The following is a 16,453-nucleotide window of genomic DNA, read 5'->3' as shown; positions in this document are numbered from 1 at the left end:
TGTTCTAAGCACTTTGGACTAATGCACTTATTCCTCAGAACATCCTTACGCTATAGGTACTATTATCCTCAGATGGGGAAACTGAGAAATGGAATTTAAGGCCTGCAGATTGGAAGTGACAGAGACAGGATTCAAACATAGGCTGCTGCCGCTAAGTCGCATCAGTCATGTCCGACTCTGTGCGACGCCATAGACGGCAGCCCACCAGGCTCTGCTATCCCTGGGATTCTCCAGGCAAGAACACTGGAGTGGGTTGCCATTTCCTTCTCCAAAGCATGCAAGTGAAAAGTGAAAGTGAAGTCACTCAGTCCAGTCTGACTCAGCGACCCCATGGACTGCAGCCTACTAAGCTCCTCCGTCCATGGGATTTTCCAGGCAAGAGTACTGGAATGGGTTGCCATTGCCTTCTCCCTCAAACATAGGCAGCCTGGTCCAAAATTAAAAAGCAAAGGTGTAAGGATTCATAACAAATCCTGGTGACTTTCTATTCTGGAGAAGAAAGATATCAGAGAAGGGGAGTGGAGCCAGACAGAGACTTCAGCCATACTTGAGATACTGTTTCAAGGATATACTCAAATACAATATTACAAATAAAATGAACACAATGTTCATTTTCCCCCATAATAAAGTAAAGATACAAAATAAGTTTGGGGAAAAAGATGCTCAAGTGTCCATCCTGTTTGACTATGGCTGGTGGGAGTATGGGGACTGTTCTTATAATTTCTTTGCAGTTTTCTCTTGCAACAAGCAAAAATGTCTCCAGACGTGGTCAAAAAGTCCCCCGGGGGGCAAAACTGCCCCAGGTGAGAACTATCTTAATTTACACATCACACACAATACCAGGCTGGATGAAGCACAAGCTGGAATCAAGACTGCCGGGAGAAATATCAATAACCTCAGATACACAGATGACACCACCCTTATGGCAGAAAGTGAAGAAGAACTAGAGCCTCTTGATGAAAGTGAAAGAGAGTGAAAAAGTTGGCTTAAAACAACATTCAGAAAACTAAGATCATGGCATCTGGTCCCATCACTTCATGGGAAATAGATGGGGAAACAATGGAAACAGTGAGAGACTTTATTTTCTTGGGCTTCAAAATCACTACAGATGGTGACTGCAGCCATGAAATTAAAAGACAATTGCTCCTTGGAAGTAAAGCTATGACCAGCCTAGACAGCATATTAAAAAGCAAAGACATTACTTTGCCAACAAAGGTCCAGTCAAAGCTATGGTTTTTCCAGTAGTCATGTATGGATGTGAGAGTTGGACTATAAAGAAAGCTGAGTGCCGAAGAATTGATACTTTTGAGCTGTGGTGTTGAAGAAGAGTCCCTTGGATTACCAGGAGATCCAACTCGTCAATCCTAAAGGAAATCAGTATTCATTGGAAGGACTGATGCTGAAGCTGAAACTCCAATACTTTGGCCTCCTGATGCGAAGAACTGACTCACTGGAAAAGACTTTGATGCTAGGAAAGATTGAAGGCGGGAGGAGAAGGGGACAACAGAGGATGAGATGATTGGATGGCATCACCGACTCAATGGACATGAGTTTGAGTAAACTCTGGGAATTGGTGATGGACAGGGAGGCCTGGCATGCTGCAGTCCATGGGGTCGCAAGGATACGAACACACTGAAGACGCTTTATATCTTTAAACTTTACATAACTCTTTCAAAGATTTCAAGATTAAATCCTTTGTTAAGTATCTCACACTCCAAGTGAGAGAGATGCTGCAGAAGTGAAGAAAGTTGCAAGTGAAGTAATTCCCAAATAGAGAAAGCACTAGGAATAATCTAGTTGTCATTCCAGAGAAAGAGGCGCACAGGCCTGAGGATGCCCACTTCCTAACCGGTCTTCCGCAATAACGGGACTAGGAGAGCCAAGCCCAGCCCCGCTACCTCTCGACGAAAGTCGGGTCAGGGAACAAGCCGCCAGCCCTATCTCTACGCGTGAGACCCTTGCTCAGCACAACAGCAACAATCCCGCAGCAGCAACGCCAAAAATACGTACAGTGTCCTGCCGCTCCAAACCTCCCGCCTGCGCGCTGCATCTTGGGAGGTCCAGGCCGGAGGCTGCGTCCAGCGCAAAGGAGGCGGAGCCTGCCCACCCGGCCAGAACTCGGTTGCCATGGGAGCCTGAGGAGGCGGGGCCTCCGGGGAATGTTGTAAAAGTGAACGGCAAGCGAAGCTCGCACGGGCGGACCTCTGCAAGGGAAGAGCCCGAGATTCGCGGGCTGGCGGGGGAGGGTCCGCAGTTCAGGGGACGTCGGGGGCGGGGCCCGAACGGGAAACGAATGGAAAGCCAGGTTGAGGACCTGGTCCCGCCCCAGACCCGAGCGGACGTACCAGATTGGGCGGCGTGGCGACGCTTCCGCCTTCCTTCCGCTGTCACGCGACCGCCTCCACCTCCCGCCCTTCCCTCTTTACCTCCTGGCCAGCTTGCCCAGTGCTGAGATATTCGGACCGCAGCTGTGGAAAGGAGCGACGCCAACTCTGATCATGTCCACGACCGCTACTATCGCCGAGGTGAGGAGCTGACCGGATCACTACCGGGCCCCTCTATCCCGGACCCCGAAGCCGCCTCTGAGGCTAGGGGGCCACACGCCCAGGTGCAGGTGGGCTGGGCTGAGGGGAAGTAGGATGGTGCTTGTAACGTCTAAGCGTCCCTTCGTGTCTCTCTTCTAGTATCAAGCCCCGAATAAAGCCAAGCTCATCTCTGAAGTTCGACGGAGGTTTGAAGCTGAGTATGTGACAGGTGGGTACTGCGCGATCTTGGTGTTGAGGCAGGTGTGCCATGAGCGGCCCCAACTTTGCTGAGATGTTTGCTTGGGTCTCTGGAAGCCGATAGGGACCATTTCGATCCTCACGAGGACCGTGCCTTACACGTTTTCTAAGTTTTCTCTCCTTAATATGGCAAGGATACTGCTCCAGTTGGCCAAGTGACGTGTCTCTTGCTTCCTAAAGGGTTAATGTGAGTTAGAAATTCGTGCTTCGAGTATCTCGAGTTTATGGAACTTTCAGGACACTTGTTAGGCCCTCAGCTCAGGTGACGCTGTTCCTCTGCTGACCTATCAGTATCAGGAACAACAATCGAGAAAATGAACCTGGAAATTGCCGAAATACTATTCACGTGTGCTTAATTGGGTATCTGAATCCCTAGGTTATTTTGCCTAATTCCACTTTATACAACCCAGCAGGTGCCCACGAAGTAGGCCCCCTGTGCTGGAGCAGGTTCTTTTCATCTCACACTGTACCTAGCAAAGTACCCGTGCGTCCCAAATTGATTTATTGGGTGAACCTCTCTGTCCACATGTCACAGATAACTGGAGTTGTCCAATATTTAACTGATGATTTAATACCTGTATAGTAATTTTCAAAATCCTGCAGGATAATTTATTGTAAGTACAGACTAAAGACCAATCCTGACCCTTCCTCTTAATAGCTTGCTTGTCTTTTCTGAGCCCCTGATTCCACATTTGTGAAGTTTGACTAACTAGGAGGACTAAATGAAAATATGTATAGCAAACTGTGTAGCATGGGGTTAGCATATAGTAGGCTCTCAGTAAGAAGTTTTCCTCAGTATTTTTGGTTGCATGAAAGAAGTTCAGCTTCTACATCTTGACTTCAGTGCTGAGGGTTCCCTGCAACTTTAGATGGCACTAGCTTGTATGTCAGTTGATGACCTAGAACAAATAAAGAAATCTGTTCTGAATAACCTGGTCAGTAAATCTTCTCATCCCTCCCTGTCAATTTTCTTCACACCCCAAATCTTGTACTAGAGAGTTGCAAAACATTTAATTAACTTTTAGCCCAATGAGATAGCTGGTTCCAGTAAAGAGATAATTCTAAAATTGATTTCTATGGAAACATAATTCTTAGCTGTATGCTGCTGCTAAGTCGCTTCAGTCGTGTCCAACTCTGTGCGACCCCAGAGATGGCAGCCTACCAGGCTCTTCTGTCCCTGGGATTCTCCAGGCAAGAACACCGGAGTTGGTTGCCATTTCCTTCTCCAATGCATGAGAGTGAAAAGTGAAAGTGAAGTTGCTCGGTCGTGTCCAACTTCGCAATCCCATGGATTGCAGCCCACCAGGCTCCTCCATCCATGGGATTTTCCAAGCAAGAATACTGGAGTGGGGTGCCATTGCCTTCTCTGTCTTAGCTGTATAGTTTATAATATTGTGAAGTAACCCAGAACTTCACCTAATGTGCTGGTACTCACCAATAGTTGTTTACTTAGGCCCAAGGGAGGAAGCAGGATATAGCCAGGAGAATTTAGTAATAGATAAAATCTTGAAGGTCATCTCCGTCCAACCTTCTCGTTTTTGCAATGAAGAAAGTGAACTCTGGACAGAGTAAATGATTTGCTCAAACTCCTTGGTAGCTAAGATGGGACTGGTGCTCAGGTCTTGTGAATTCACTGTAGTAATCTTTTGGCAACACCAACATATCTAATTAGATCATGGCCCTCCCCAGCTTGAAAGCCTCTAGTAGCATTCTACTGTGTTTAGAAAAAAAAAATATCTCAGTTATTTTTGGTGGCCTGCAACACCATCCTCATGTTACTACTTTTCTTGCTCAGTGCAGATTTCACTACTGCCCACAGTAAGAAACGTATTATATATTGCAGTCTAGTACACACTCATACATATCACTGAAGCAACAGTTCATTAAAGAATACTTATGTTGAAAACCTATGACTCCCTGGTACACTGATGCACAACATTAACATCATAACCTACAGATGTGACCCACAGAATAGTGTGACCAGCTTCTTTTATGCCCTTCAAACTGACTTGAGTCTGTTTCCATCTCGGGACCTTTCCATTTCTCTGCCTGGAAGACCACCAAGCATAGCTAGGTTCTGCTTTTCCATCTTGGTTTAAATGTATCTGAGAGACCTTTGCTGTTTATTAAATGGCCTCCTGTCTTGTCTCCATTACAGTTCTTATCATAACCTATAACTCTGGTTATTAAATGGCCTCCCTATCTTGTCTCCTTTATGGTTATCATCACCTGTAACCTCCCTTGTTCATTTGTTGACTTATTATTGTTCATTTCCTTCAGTTAACTGTGGGTCTGGGGCAACCTGTGGGCCATGAGGGCAGGGTCTGACTCACCTCTGTATACTTAGCACAGTTCTCAATACGTAGTCATTGACTGAATATAGCAACGCTTAAATATAAATATACATATGAAGATGAGTCCAAGTCTGTATGAAGGGCTGTCCTGTCTCCTCTCCCCCACAAAAATCTGGCAGAGAGCAGTCCTCACAGAATGTCTCATAAAGACCAGTGTTATTTCAAAGTAAAGCACTGTCTGGCATTAAGTATAAGGAGGGTTTTGTCACACCTGGATATGTGTGAATGAGTTATCTGCACAGCCATGGCAAATACTGATTTAATTAATTTAAAGACTTGCATTGGTAAGAAAAAGAAAAATTCTTGAGACTTTCTCCCCTTAAAGTTTCAGTTGTTTGGTGAAATAGAGCATTGGGTAAAGGTAGAGTGGGAAACTGGCATAAAGGGTTTTATGATTTGTCTGTGTTCTCCCTTTCAAGTTTACTTTTTAGAAGTTAGCTAGATATTGAGAATAACCACTTTCCTCCTTCCTCTTTGATTCTCCCCTTTCTCTCACCATTAACAATATTTTGTTTCAGAAGTGGCTTTAGGCAGACTTAAGCAAACATGTTTTTCCTAAAGGAAAATATTATCTGCAGTTTATCAGTTTACACAGTTGCTGAACTCCAACAGCTCTTTTGGGAGTGGGTTCTTGGAAATTCCAAGCATGTTTTTGTTTCCACAGAAATTATTACCAATTATGGATAGATTTGTAGCTGCAAAAAGAACAAATTCGAAGGTTGTAATTGTTGTAGTGCTGCCAATTGTCCTTTTTATCCCTCATTGTTTCTCTGAGAAATTTCATGCTGAGTCTCAAATGAGAAACTTTTCCCATTATCTCTTCCTCTTTCTTGTGGCCAGGGCAAGAGACTAGTCTCTTGTGACAAAAATTTATTCCGTTTCTGTTTAATTCTGGGAAGCAGTGTGCCAATATTAGAGATAGAGCCCCTTCCTGAACTACTACAATCTAGTAAAGGTGTTAAGACAGAAATATTAAAGGCAAATGCTGTCCAGAGGAATACGAATGCTAAAATCATTTCTGTAGGAGTCCAAGACCAGGAAAAATCACATCTAATTTGGGTGACTGGGTTAGCACAGTTGGAAAAACCTCCTCAGAAAAAGCGGTATTTCTCAAGAACTTTGGGAGATGCTAGAACTCGGCCAGCCAGATAGCGAATGTGATTCAGGGGGATCCCATAGTCCAGGTTGAGATGCTTAAGTGAGAAGGTATGGGGCATGTTTGAGAAGCCAGAGGAAGTCCACTTTGATGATCCTTAAGGAGCACACCTGACTAAAAACAGTGGGCGTATAGCGTGGAGATCTGTGGCCACTGAAGCAATACATTTGTACGCAACTGAGGCTTGTGGGTTTTATTATTTTAGGCTTGTTGTCTGATTCTACAAGTATGTGAATTTATTTAAATAAATTTGTGTTATACCAAAAACAGTCCAGGGGATCTCCCATAAACTTATCATACAGAGAGATAGCCCTTCTAACAGTGAACGAACTTTTTTCTATACATTAAAACACTTAAAAGATCATTCTGTATGTAGTTTTCTGTGTTCTATTTTTTATTGCCATGATTTTATTTCCCCATATTAGGAAGTAACCAACATTTAACATTACTTAATATTCAGTTCTGTAAATAAAAGAGAATTCTCTTTTATCTGAAAAAGCCCCTTTTGGACATTTAGATTCTTTCCCGTTTTTTGTTTGTTAATATTTTGTGCAGTAGTTCAGATTGTTTCCTGAATAGTCATGTCTAGAAGTAGAATTATTGAAGAGTGAATAGTTTAGGATACTTGGCATGTGTGCTTAATTCTCCTCCATATAAATTGCACCAAGCTTAATTCCCACCAGTACACAGGAAAGTGTTAGGGTCACTACAGCCTTACTCAGATTAGGATCATCTCTTAATGCTTTTTTCTTGGTTTTAATTTGCATTTGATTACTAGTGATAATAAACTTCATCTATTTATATCCATTTGTAGTTTAAAATTCTTTTTTTCATTAGTGTGTGGCTTTTAAAATTGGTTTGGCCTTTTCTTGTTTGTCACTCTGACTTTTTTTCATTTTTTGAATGAATGTATTCAAAATTACCCATTCCTTTGTGGTTTCTTCCATTGCTGTTACGTTAAATAATTGTCTCTTATTCAGTAACTTTTCTAGTGCTTTTGTTTTGTGTTGGTCTCTTATTTCTTAATTTTGAAATATATTTTACATACAAAATGTGTAAAACATAAAATAAACACCCATATACTCGCTACTCAGAACTTTCTGTGTATCCCCAACCCTGCCATTCACATGGTAGTTGCCTATCCTGCATTTGCTGTTACTCAGTCTCTTGCTTTTCATTAGCTTTGCCACCTGTGATGTATTCCTCACCACTGCTTGATTAAGTTTGCCTCTTTTTTGAACTGGAAATCAAAGCTGAATATATTTCTCCATGATTTGCATCTGTTGTTCAAGAGTCATTCTTACTGTAGTTGATTCCTTTTTACAGTCGTGGTGTATCAACAGTTCACAGAATGAAAATACCAGTTGATGAATTTGGGGTTCTTTCTACATTTTACTACTATGTACAATGCTGCTATAAACATTCTTAAACATATCTGATGCCTAGACTTTGTCTAGAGCAGTGGTTCTCAAAATTGGTCTAGGAACTATAGTTTCTTGAGATGATTTCAAAGAGCTTCAGAGTCCAAACTATTTCCATAATAATACTAAGACATCATTTTCCTTTTTCACTGGCATTCTCTCACAAGCACACAGTGGGGTTTCCCAGAGGTTACATGGCATGTGATGATATTACTCTGACAGATGATAGAATAAAGTACTTGTGTGTGGTTATATTTAAATTTTTTCTCAGTTATGATACCTAATGTAGTAACTACCAGTAAATATAATCCATAGAAACAAAAATGCTTGGGGCTGGTGCACTGAGACGACCCAGAGGGATGGTACGGGGAGGGAGAGGGTTCAGAATGGGGAACACATGTATACCTGTGGCAGATTCATGTTGTATGGCAAAACCAATACAATATTGTAAAGTAATTAACCTCCAATTAAAATAATTTAAAAAAAAAGTCTTTAGAGGCCTCAGTTATTTTTTAAAACTCATTATTTTACATTGAATTATAGTTGATTTACAGTATTGTAATAGTTTCAGATGTACAGCAAGGGGACTCAGCCATACATGTATATACATGTATCCATTTTTCCCCAAACTCTCCTTTCATCCAAGCTGCTGCATAACACTGAGCAGAGTTCCCTGTGCTATACAGTAGGATCTTATTGGTTGTCCATTTTAAATATAGCAGTTTGTACTTGTCATTCCCAAACTCCTAACCACCCCTTAACCTCATCTTTCCCCCTGGCAACCATAAGTTCATTCTCTAAGTGTGTGAGTCTATTTCTGTTTTGTCAATAAGTTCATTTGTATCATTTCTTTTTAAATTCTACATATAAGGGATGTCATGGGGTATTTCTTCTTGTCTGCGGTAACTCAGTGTGACTATCTCTGGGTCTATTCGTGTTGCTACGAATGGCATTATTTCACTCTCTTTTATGGCTGGGTAATATTCCGTTGTGTATACGTGTTACATCTTCTTTACGTCCTCGGTCAGTGGACGTTTTGGTTCCTTCCATGTCTTGGCTATTGTAAACAGTGCTGCACTGAACATTGTGGTGCATGTAGCCTTTCAGATCATGTTTTTCTCTGAATATGCCCAGAATGGGATTGCAGGGTGATATGGTAGCTCCATTTTTAGTTTTCTAAGGAACTTCCATACTGTTCTCCATAACACTTGTAGAAACTTAACATTCCTACCAACAATGTAGGAAGGTTCCCTTCTCTCCATATCCTCTCTCGCATTTGTTGTTTGGATTTTTTGATGATAGCCATCTTGAGTGGTGTGATATCTCCTTGTAGTTTTTATTCCCATTTCTCTAAAAATTAGTGATGTTGAACATCTTTTCCTGTGCCCCTTGGCCATCTGTATATCTTCTTTGGAGAAATGTCTCTTTAGGTCTTCTGCCCATTTTTTGATTGGATTGTTTTGATTATATTAAGCGTCATGAGCTGTTTGTAAATTTTGGAGACTAATCCCTTGTCAGTCACATCATTTGCAAATATTTTCTCCTAATCTCTGGGTTAGAATTGATGCTTTTGAACTGTGGTGTTGGAGAAGACTCTCGAGAGTCCCTTGGACTGCAAGGAGATCCAACCAGTCCATCCTAAAGGAGATCCTTCCTGGGAGTTCATTGGAAGGACTGATGTTGAAGCCCCAACACTTTGGCTACCCAATTTGAAGAACAGATTCATTGGAAAAGACCCTGATGCTGGAAAAGATTTGAAGATGGGAAGAGAAGGGGGCGACAGGATGAGATGGTTGGATGGCATCACTGACTCCCTGGACCTTAGTTTGAGTAAATTCCAGGAGTTGGTGATGGACAGGGAGGCCTGGCATGCTGCAGTCCATGGGGTCGCAAAGAGTCGGACATGACTTAGTGACTGAAATGACTGAACTGGGCTATCTTTTTGTTTTATTAATTGTTTTCTTCACTGTGCAAAAGCTTTTAAGTAGGTCCCATTTGTTTATTTTTATTTTCATTATTCTGGGAGACAGATTGCTGGGATTTATGACAGAGTGTGTTCTGCCTATGTTTTCCTCTAGGAGTTTTATAGTGTCTGCTCTCACATTTAGGTCTTTAATACATTTTGAGCTTATTTTTGTGTATTGTGTTTAAGAATGATCTGATTTCAGTTTTTTACATGTGGCTGTCTGATTTTCCCAGCACTATTTGTTGAAGAGATTGTCTTTCCAACATTGTGAAGTCTTGCCTCCGTTGTCATAGGTTAATTGGCCATAGGTGCATGGGTTTATTTCTAGGCTTTGTGTCCTGTTCCATTGATCTGTATTTCTGTTTTTGTGTCAGTACCATAGTGTTTTGATGACTATAGCTTTGTAGTATAGTCTGAAGTCAGGGAGCCTGATTCCTCCAACTCCATTTTTCTTTCTCAAGATTGCTTTGGCTGTTTGGTGTCTTCTGTGTCTCCATACAAATTTTTCTTCTTGTTGTGTGAAAAATGCCATTGGTAACTTGATGGGGATTGCAATCTGTAGATTGCCTTTGGTAGTATAGTCAGTTGCATGATACTGATTCTTCCAGTCCATGAACATGATATGATATTTCTTTCCATCCATCTGTGTCAGAGTACAGATCTCTTCTCTCCTTAGGTTTATTCCTAAGTATTTTATTCTTTTTGATGATGGTAGATGGGATTGTGTCTTGAATTTCATTTTCATCTTTTGTTGTTAGTGTATAGAAATGCAACAGATTTCTGTGTATTTGTAACCTGCAACTTCACCAAATTCATTGAGTTCTAGTAGTTTTCTGGTAGCATCTTTAGAATCATCTATGTGTAGTATCATGTCATGTGTGAACAGTGACAGTTTAACTTCTTTTCCAGTTTAGATTCCCTTTATTTCTTTTTCTTCTCTGATTGCTGTATGTAGCTAGGACTTTCAAAATTATTTTGAATAAAAGTGATGAGAGTGGACATCCTTGTCTTGTTCCTAATCCTAGAGGGAAAGCTTTCAGTTTTTCACCATTGAGTATGATGTTAGCTGTAGGTGTGTCATATATGGCCTTTATTATGTTGAGGTAGATTCCCTTTATGCCCACTTTTGGAGAGTTTTTAATCTTAAATGGCTCCTGAATATTGTCAAAAACATTTTTGGAGTCTATTGAGATGGTTATATGATTTTTATTCTTCAATTTGTTGATGTAGTGTATCACACTGATTGATTTGCAGATACTGAAAAATCCTTACATCCCTGGGATAAATCACACTTGATCCTGTTGTAAGATTCTTTTAATCTATTGTTGAATTCAGATTGCTAATATTTTATTGAGGATGTTTGCATCTGTGTTCATCAATGACATTGGCCTGTAATTTTCTTTTTTGTGGTATCTTTATGTGATTTTGGTATCAGGGTGATTGTGGCCTCATAGAATGAATTTGGGAGCTTTCCATCCACTGCAATTTTTTGGAAGAGTTTTACAAGGATAGGTGTTAGCTCTTATCTAAATGTTTGATAGAATTTGCCTGTGAAGCCATCAGGTCCTGGACTTTTGTTGGGAGTTTTTTTAAATCACATTTTCAGTGCTGGTGATTGATCTGTGCATATTTTCTGTTTCTTCCTGGTTCAGTCTTGGGAGACTGTACCTTTCTAAGAAATTGTCCATTTCTTCCAGGTTGTCCATTTTATTGGCATATGGTTGCTTGCGGTAGTCTCTTACGATCCTTTGTATTTTTGTAGAGTCAGTTGTAACTTCTTAATTTCTAATTTTATTGATATGAGTCCTCTCCATTTTTTCCTTAATGAGCCTAGCTAAAGGTTTATCAATTGTGTTTCTTTTCAAAGAACCAGTCTTTAGTTTTCATTGATCTTTTCTATTGTTTTCTTCATTTTTCACTTATTTCTGCTCTGATCTTTATGATTTCTTTCCTCCCACTCACTTTGGATTTTGTTTGTTCTTTCTGTATTTGTTTTAGGTGTAAGTTTAGGCTGTTTGAGATTTTTCTTGTTTCTTGAGGTAAAATTGCATTACTCTGAACTTCCCTCCTAGAACTGCTTTTGCTGCATTCCATAGGTTTTTGATCATTGTGCTTTCATTTTCATTTATATCTAGCTGTTTTTTGGTTTCCTCTTTGATTTCTTCAGTGATCCATTGGTGGTTTAGTACCAGTATTGTTTAGCATCCACCTGTTTGTTTTTTTTTTTATAGTTTTTCTTCTTATAGTTTATTTCTAACCTTGTAGCATTGTGATTGGAAGAGATGCTTGATATGATTTCAGTTTTCTTAAATTTACCAAGACTCATGGCCCAGCATGTGGTCAGTCCTGGAGAACATTACATATGCATTTGGAAAGAATGTGTATTCTGCTGTTTTTTTTTTTTTTTTTGTATTGGGGTAAAGCCGATTAACAAACAATGTGATAGTTTCAGGTGAACAGCAGAGGGTCTCGGGTATTCATATACATGTATCCATTCTCCCCACACTCCCCTTCTGCTGCTTTAAAAAAAAAATGATTGCTTAATTTTGACTGTGCTGGGCCTTTGCCACTGCATGCAGGCTTTCTCTAGTTGTGAGCGGGAGCTGCTCTTGTTGCCATGCATGGGGCTCTTACTGCAGAGCACAGGCTCTAGGGCGCATGGGCTTCAGTAGTTGCGGTGCGCAGGCTTTGCTGCCCCACTGCATGTGCGGTCTTCCAGAGCAGGGACTGAAGCCATGTCTCCTGCATTGGCAGGAGGATTGTTAACCACTGGACCACCAGGGAAGTCCTGTTCTGTTGCCTTGGATGAAATGTAGAGCCCTCAGTGTAAAAGGGGTCCAGAGACCAAGAAGTTTGAAAACTTCTGTAGTCAACTGTGAACTGGGTGGCTGGTAGAATAGATACTCAGTCTACTTTACTAATCTAGTTTCCAAAGTGATTTCACCTGCGTTTATTTTAACCAGCAGTTTTTGAATGTCCTTGTTTTTCCACAACTTAAAAACGGACATTGTTAGTGTTTTGTTTTTTATTTTTTCCCATCTGATGCCATTGTTAGGATATCTTACTGTAGTTTTAATTTGCATTTCTTTGAGTACAAATGAGATTGAGCATCTCTTCATATTTTTATGGGCCATTTGGTTTCTGCTTATGAAAATAACTTCTTCAGATTCTCTTGGCCCTTTGTTCTTACGTTTAAATTTTAGAATCAGTTTATTATGGTTTTGCAATCCTCCCCCCCCCCCCCGCAAAAAAAAAAAAAAGAACCTCTTTTAGGATTTTGAGTGCAATTGTGTTAAATCAGAAGATCAATTTTGGGAAACTTGACATAACAATGGTTAAATCTTCAGAGAACTTGGTATACCTATCAGCCAAACTCTTCCTTATGGAAAGATTTATAATTTTCTCCATAAAGGTTAACCCACTTTTATTCAGTTTATTTCCACATACTTTATGTTTTATTTTTGTGATGCTTTAAACAGTTATCTCTTCAGAATGTATTTTCTAGATGATTATTGCTGGTTTATAGAAAGTATGTTTGACTTTTTACATTAATATTGGACTCGAACCTTATTCATTTCAATTAATTTATCTCTAGATAAGTTGGCAATTTCTTTGTAGATTATAGTATCACCTGGAAATAATGATAACTAATTGTCATTAGTGATTTTTACAACTTTTAAGTACTTTTGCTTTATACTGGCTGGAACCTTTAAGAACACTGTTGAATCAGTGATAAAAGCCTACTTGTCTTATTCCTGATCTTAGATAGCCCAAACAAGAAAGATCTCTGTAGATGTTTTTTATCAGAATGAATAGGTTTCCTTCTGTTCCTCCTTTGCTAGTTTTGGTTTTTGTTCATTGTTTTGTTTTGTTCCCATCACAATTAAGGAGTGAATTTTACTAAATGCATTTTCTTCATTTGTTGAATACATTCTATCTGAAATGTTCACTTGGTTTTTCTCTTTTAATCTGTTAATATAGTTTATTGTATTAATTGGTTTTAAAAATATTTTGCTGTGGTCAGTTGATATTTTCAGTAGCTGATATTTTCTTTGAAAATTTTGCATCTGTATTCAAAAATTGGTCTGTAAATTTACTTTCTTGTATTTTTCTTGTGTGACTTCGATGTCAGAATTATTCAGACTTCATAAAATCAGTTAGAAGTGTTTCCTCTTTTCTCTTCCCTGAAAGAAATGGTCATTGTGTAGTTCTAACTTGGTTCCTCATAAATTACTGCTCTTCCAATTTGTTGTTGTTTTTTATTACTGTTTGCTTTTATACCTTGTATTTGCCAATATCTTTATCATTTCTTAAGTTTCAGATTTTTTATCTGGTATCATTATTGTTTCATCTTGAGTATAATCTTTAGATTTTCCTTTGGTGGGATCTTGGTGGTAAATTTAATTTTGAAAGTGTCTTTATTTCTGCTGCCTTTTAAATTACACAGTTAACCTTGAGGAGTGCCTTCACCTTACTAGGCTGAGGGAGAGGAAGTGGTTAGAGAAGTAGAAGAACCAGGAAACTTTAGTATCATAGATGATCTCTGAGAGGAGAATTTCAGGGACAGGAAGATAAGTAGTGAATAGAAGGAACCTCTGTGGGTAAAAGTACATAAAACTGGAATTTTTCTTATCAGCTGCCCTCTCTGGAAAGGAAGGGTGGAATTACACTTTTAAAGTGTAGTTACATTCCTGGATATTTTACATAAACTCTCGATTATGAACCATCCAAGGGACTGACCCAGGCTTTGTTCATCTTTGCATCTGTAATTCCTAGCTCTCTTTTGAGCTAACATATGATGAGTGATCATAAATTAGTCCTCATAACTACTGAATTATGTTTTATCCCCAAGAGAGGAAGCCTTTAAAAGATAGGTAGGTAGACCGACACTTCAATTTCCTTAAATTGTGCTGTGACATTTTCCAGGTCAACTTTTTAAAGTTGTCATGGTCACAGTAAGAGGAAAAGATGTTAAGAGTTTATCAGTTTTTGTCCTTATTGCATATCTACAGACCATGTAATATGATTCAGTAACTTCGTACGTAGAATATGTAGTTGTGGTTTGAGAACTTTTGTAAACAGTCCCCACATATTAAGTCATAAAGGAAGTCTCAGAAATTCCAAAGCAACTAGATCATACAGACCATGGTCTCACCCCAGGAAGCAACTGTATAAGAAGTCATAACAAAAGGTACTTAAAAGTAAATTGAATGTTAGGAAATTAAAATAACACCTCTAAATAACCATGGATTAGCAACTTCTTAGCAATGCATGTAATTCTTCTGCTAAATATCCCAGAGAGTAAAGAGGATATCACAATGGAAATTACAAAATACTTAGCTGACCAAGAGAATGTCTGTGGTCTTTACATTCATTTCTTAGGAATCAAGGCCCAAATAAAAATCAACTAAAGATTGAATTCAAGAAACTAAAAAATGAACATGAGTAAATATAGAGAGAGTAGAAGGGAATAAGAGCAGATGATTATGGTATAGGAAAAAAGATAGATGTAATAAACCTAAGCTGACTTTTTGAAAGGATTAGTCAAATAGACAAACCTAGGATGACCGAATAGGAGGAAAAGGAGACGGCAAAAACATCCACTAGGAACAAAAAGCAGATAGAATTATAGATGTGGCAGAGATTTTAAAAATCATAAAAGAGAATATAATGACAGGCTTTGTCACAGTAAGTTAGAAAACTTAGATTACATGGAAAACTTTCCAGAGAAAAGAAAAATCATCTAAAATTGTCTCAATAAAAAGTAGAAGGCCTAAATATATCAATGACTGTTAAAGAAAATTGAATTGGTAGGCATAGTCCTTACAGTCTCCCTGCCCTACCACCGCAAAGGCACACACAGACACATAAGGTCCAAGCCAACACTTTTGTTAGCCCCAGGAATGTAAAGATAATTCATGATTAGAAAATGCAGGGCGATTCATGTTGATGTATGGCAAAACCAGTACAATATTGTAAAGTAATTAGCCTCCAATTAAAATAAATAAATTTAAATTAAAAAGAAAATTAAAAAGAAAATGCAGGGGAAGAACTACTACGTTCACAAAATGCTTCTCAGGGAAATTTTAATGGGTACAGTTCAACCACCAAAACTGTTTAGAAAGGCAAGTATTGAGAAGTGTCTTTCATCTCTTGTGCTCTTCACTCCCCTTTCTCCTTGTCTTTTTAGCTAGCCATATCTGTTTTCTCTTTCTTTTTTTCTATATTTGTTGAAGCAAATACAAACATATTTGCAATAACAAGATTAAATGAGGGAAAATGTGTATTTCAATAAAGACAGAAACCACATTGGCTATCATTCACCTTTATGAAAAGCAAACAAAAGTTTTACCAAACAAGGTAACTTGTTTTCTTAACTCTTCTAAAAATCCTACAGCAAAAGTCATGGTTAATCATGAAACTTCAAAATGATTCCCAGAAAGTCAGGCAAAAGACAATGATCTCCAATATTATTTATATAATTTACAGGATATAAAACAACCTAGTTATCAATGTGGCAAGAAAAATAAGAGGTGTAAGGTTTTCAAATCTTGGCTCATGACAGCAACACAAAAATCTCTAAACTTTCTAATGAATTGTTATTAAAGAACATCGAAAGAAGACTCCAACAGATAGAGAGGTAAGTCACCAAGATATAATGTCTTGTACATATTGAGCATATGAGCTCAGTTCTTGAAGGATAGGAGCTGAAGCAGAAAGCCCCTCCCCTCTCTACAACAGACCAGCAGTCAGCAAAGTTCTGTTGTATGTTG

At 39.2% G+C, this 16,453-nt stretch overlaps 1 protein-coding gene across 2 annotated transcripts in view; it reads left to right on the top strand.

Moving 5' to 3' along the window:
* The first annotated feature begins 2,392 nt into the window (after positions 1-2,392).
* The window catches only part of MOSPD2 (motile sperm domain containing 2), an 89,045-nt gene continuing 74,984 nt past the window's right edge, over positions 2,393-16,453 (top strand). For both annotated transcript variants that reach the window (XM_040266601.1, XM_040266600.1), the window contains exons 1-2: positions 2,393-2,525; positions 2,685-2,754. In XM_040266601.1, the coding sequence (XP_040122535.1) occupies positions 2,499-2,525; positions 2,685-2,754 (97 nt within the window). In that variant the 5' untranslated portion in view covers positions 2,393-2,498. The remainder of the gene's footprint in view (positions 2,526-2,684; positions 2,755-16,453) is intronic.

The sequence above is a fragment of the Oryx dammah genome, unplaced genomic scaffold (assembly GCF_014754425.2).
Source record: "Oryx dammah isolate SB20612 unplaced genomic scaffold, SCBI_Odam_1.1 HiC_scaffold_23, whole genome shotgun sequence".
Lineage (NCBI taxonomy): Eukaryota > Metazoa > Chordata > Mammalia > Artiodactyla > Bovidae > Oryx > Oryx dammah.
The sequence above is the reverse complement of the archived record's forward strand: the minus strand, read 5'-3'. Positions and strand labels throughout refer to the sequence as shown.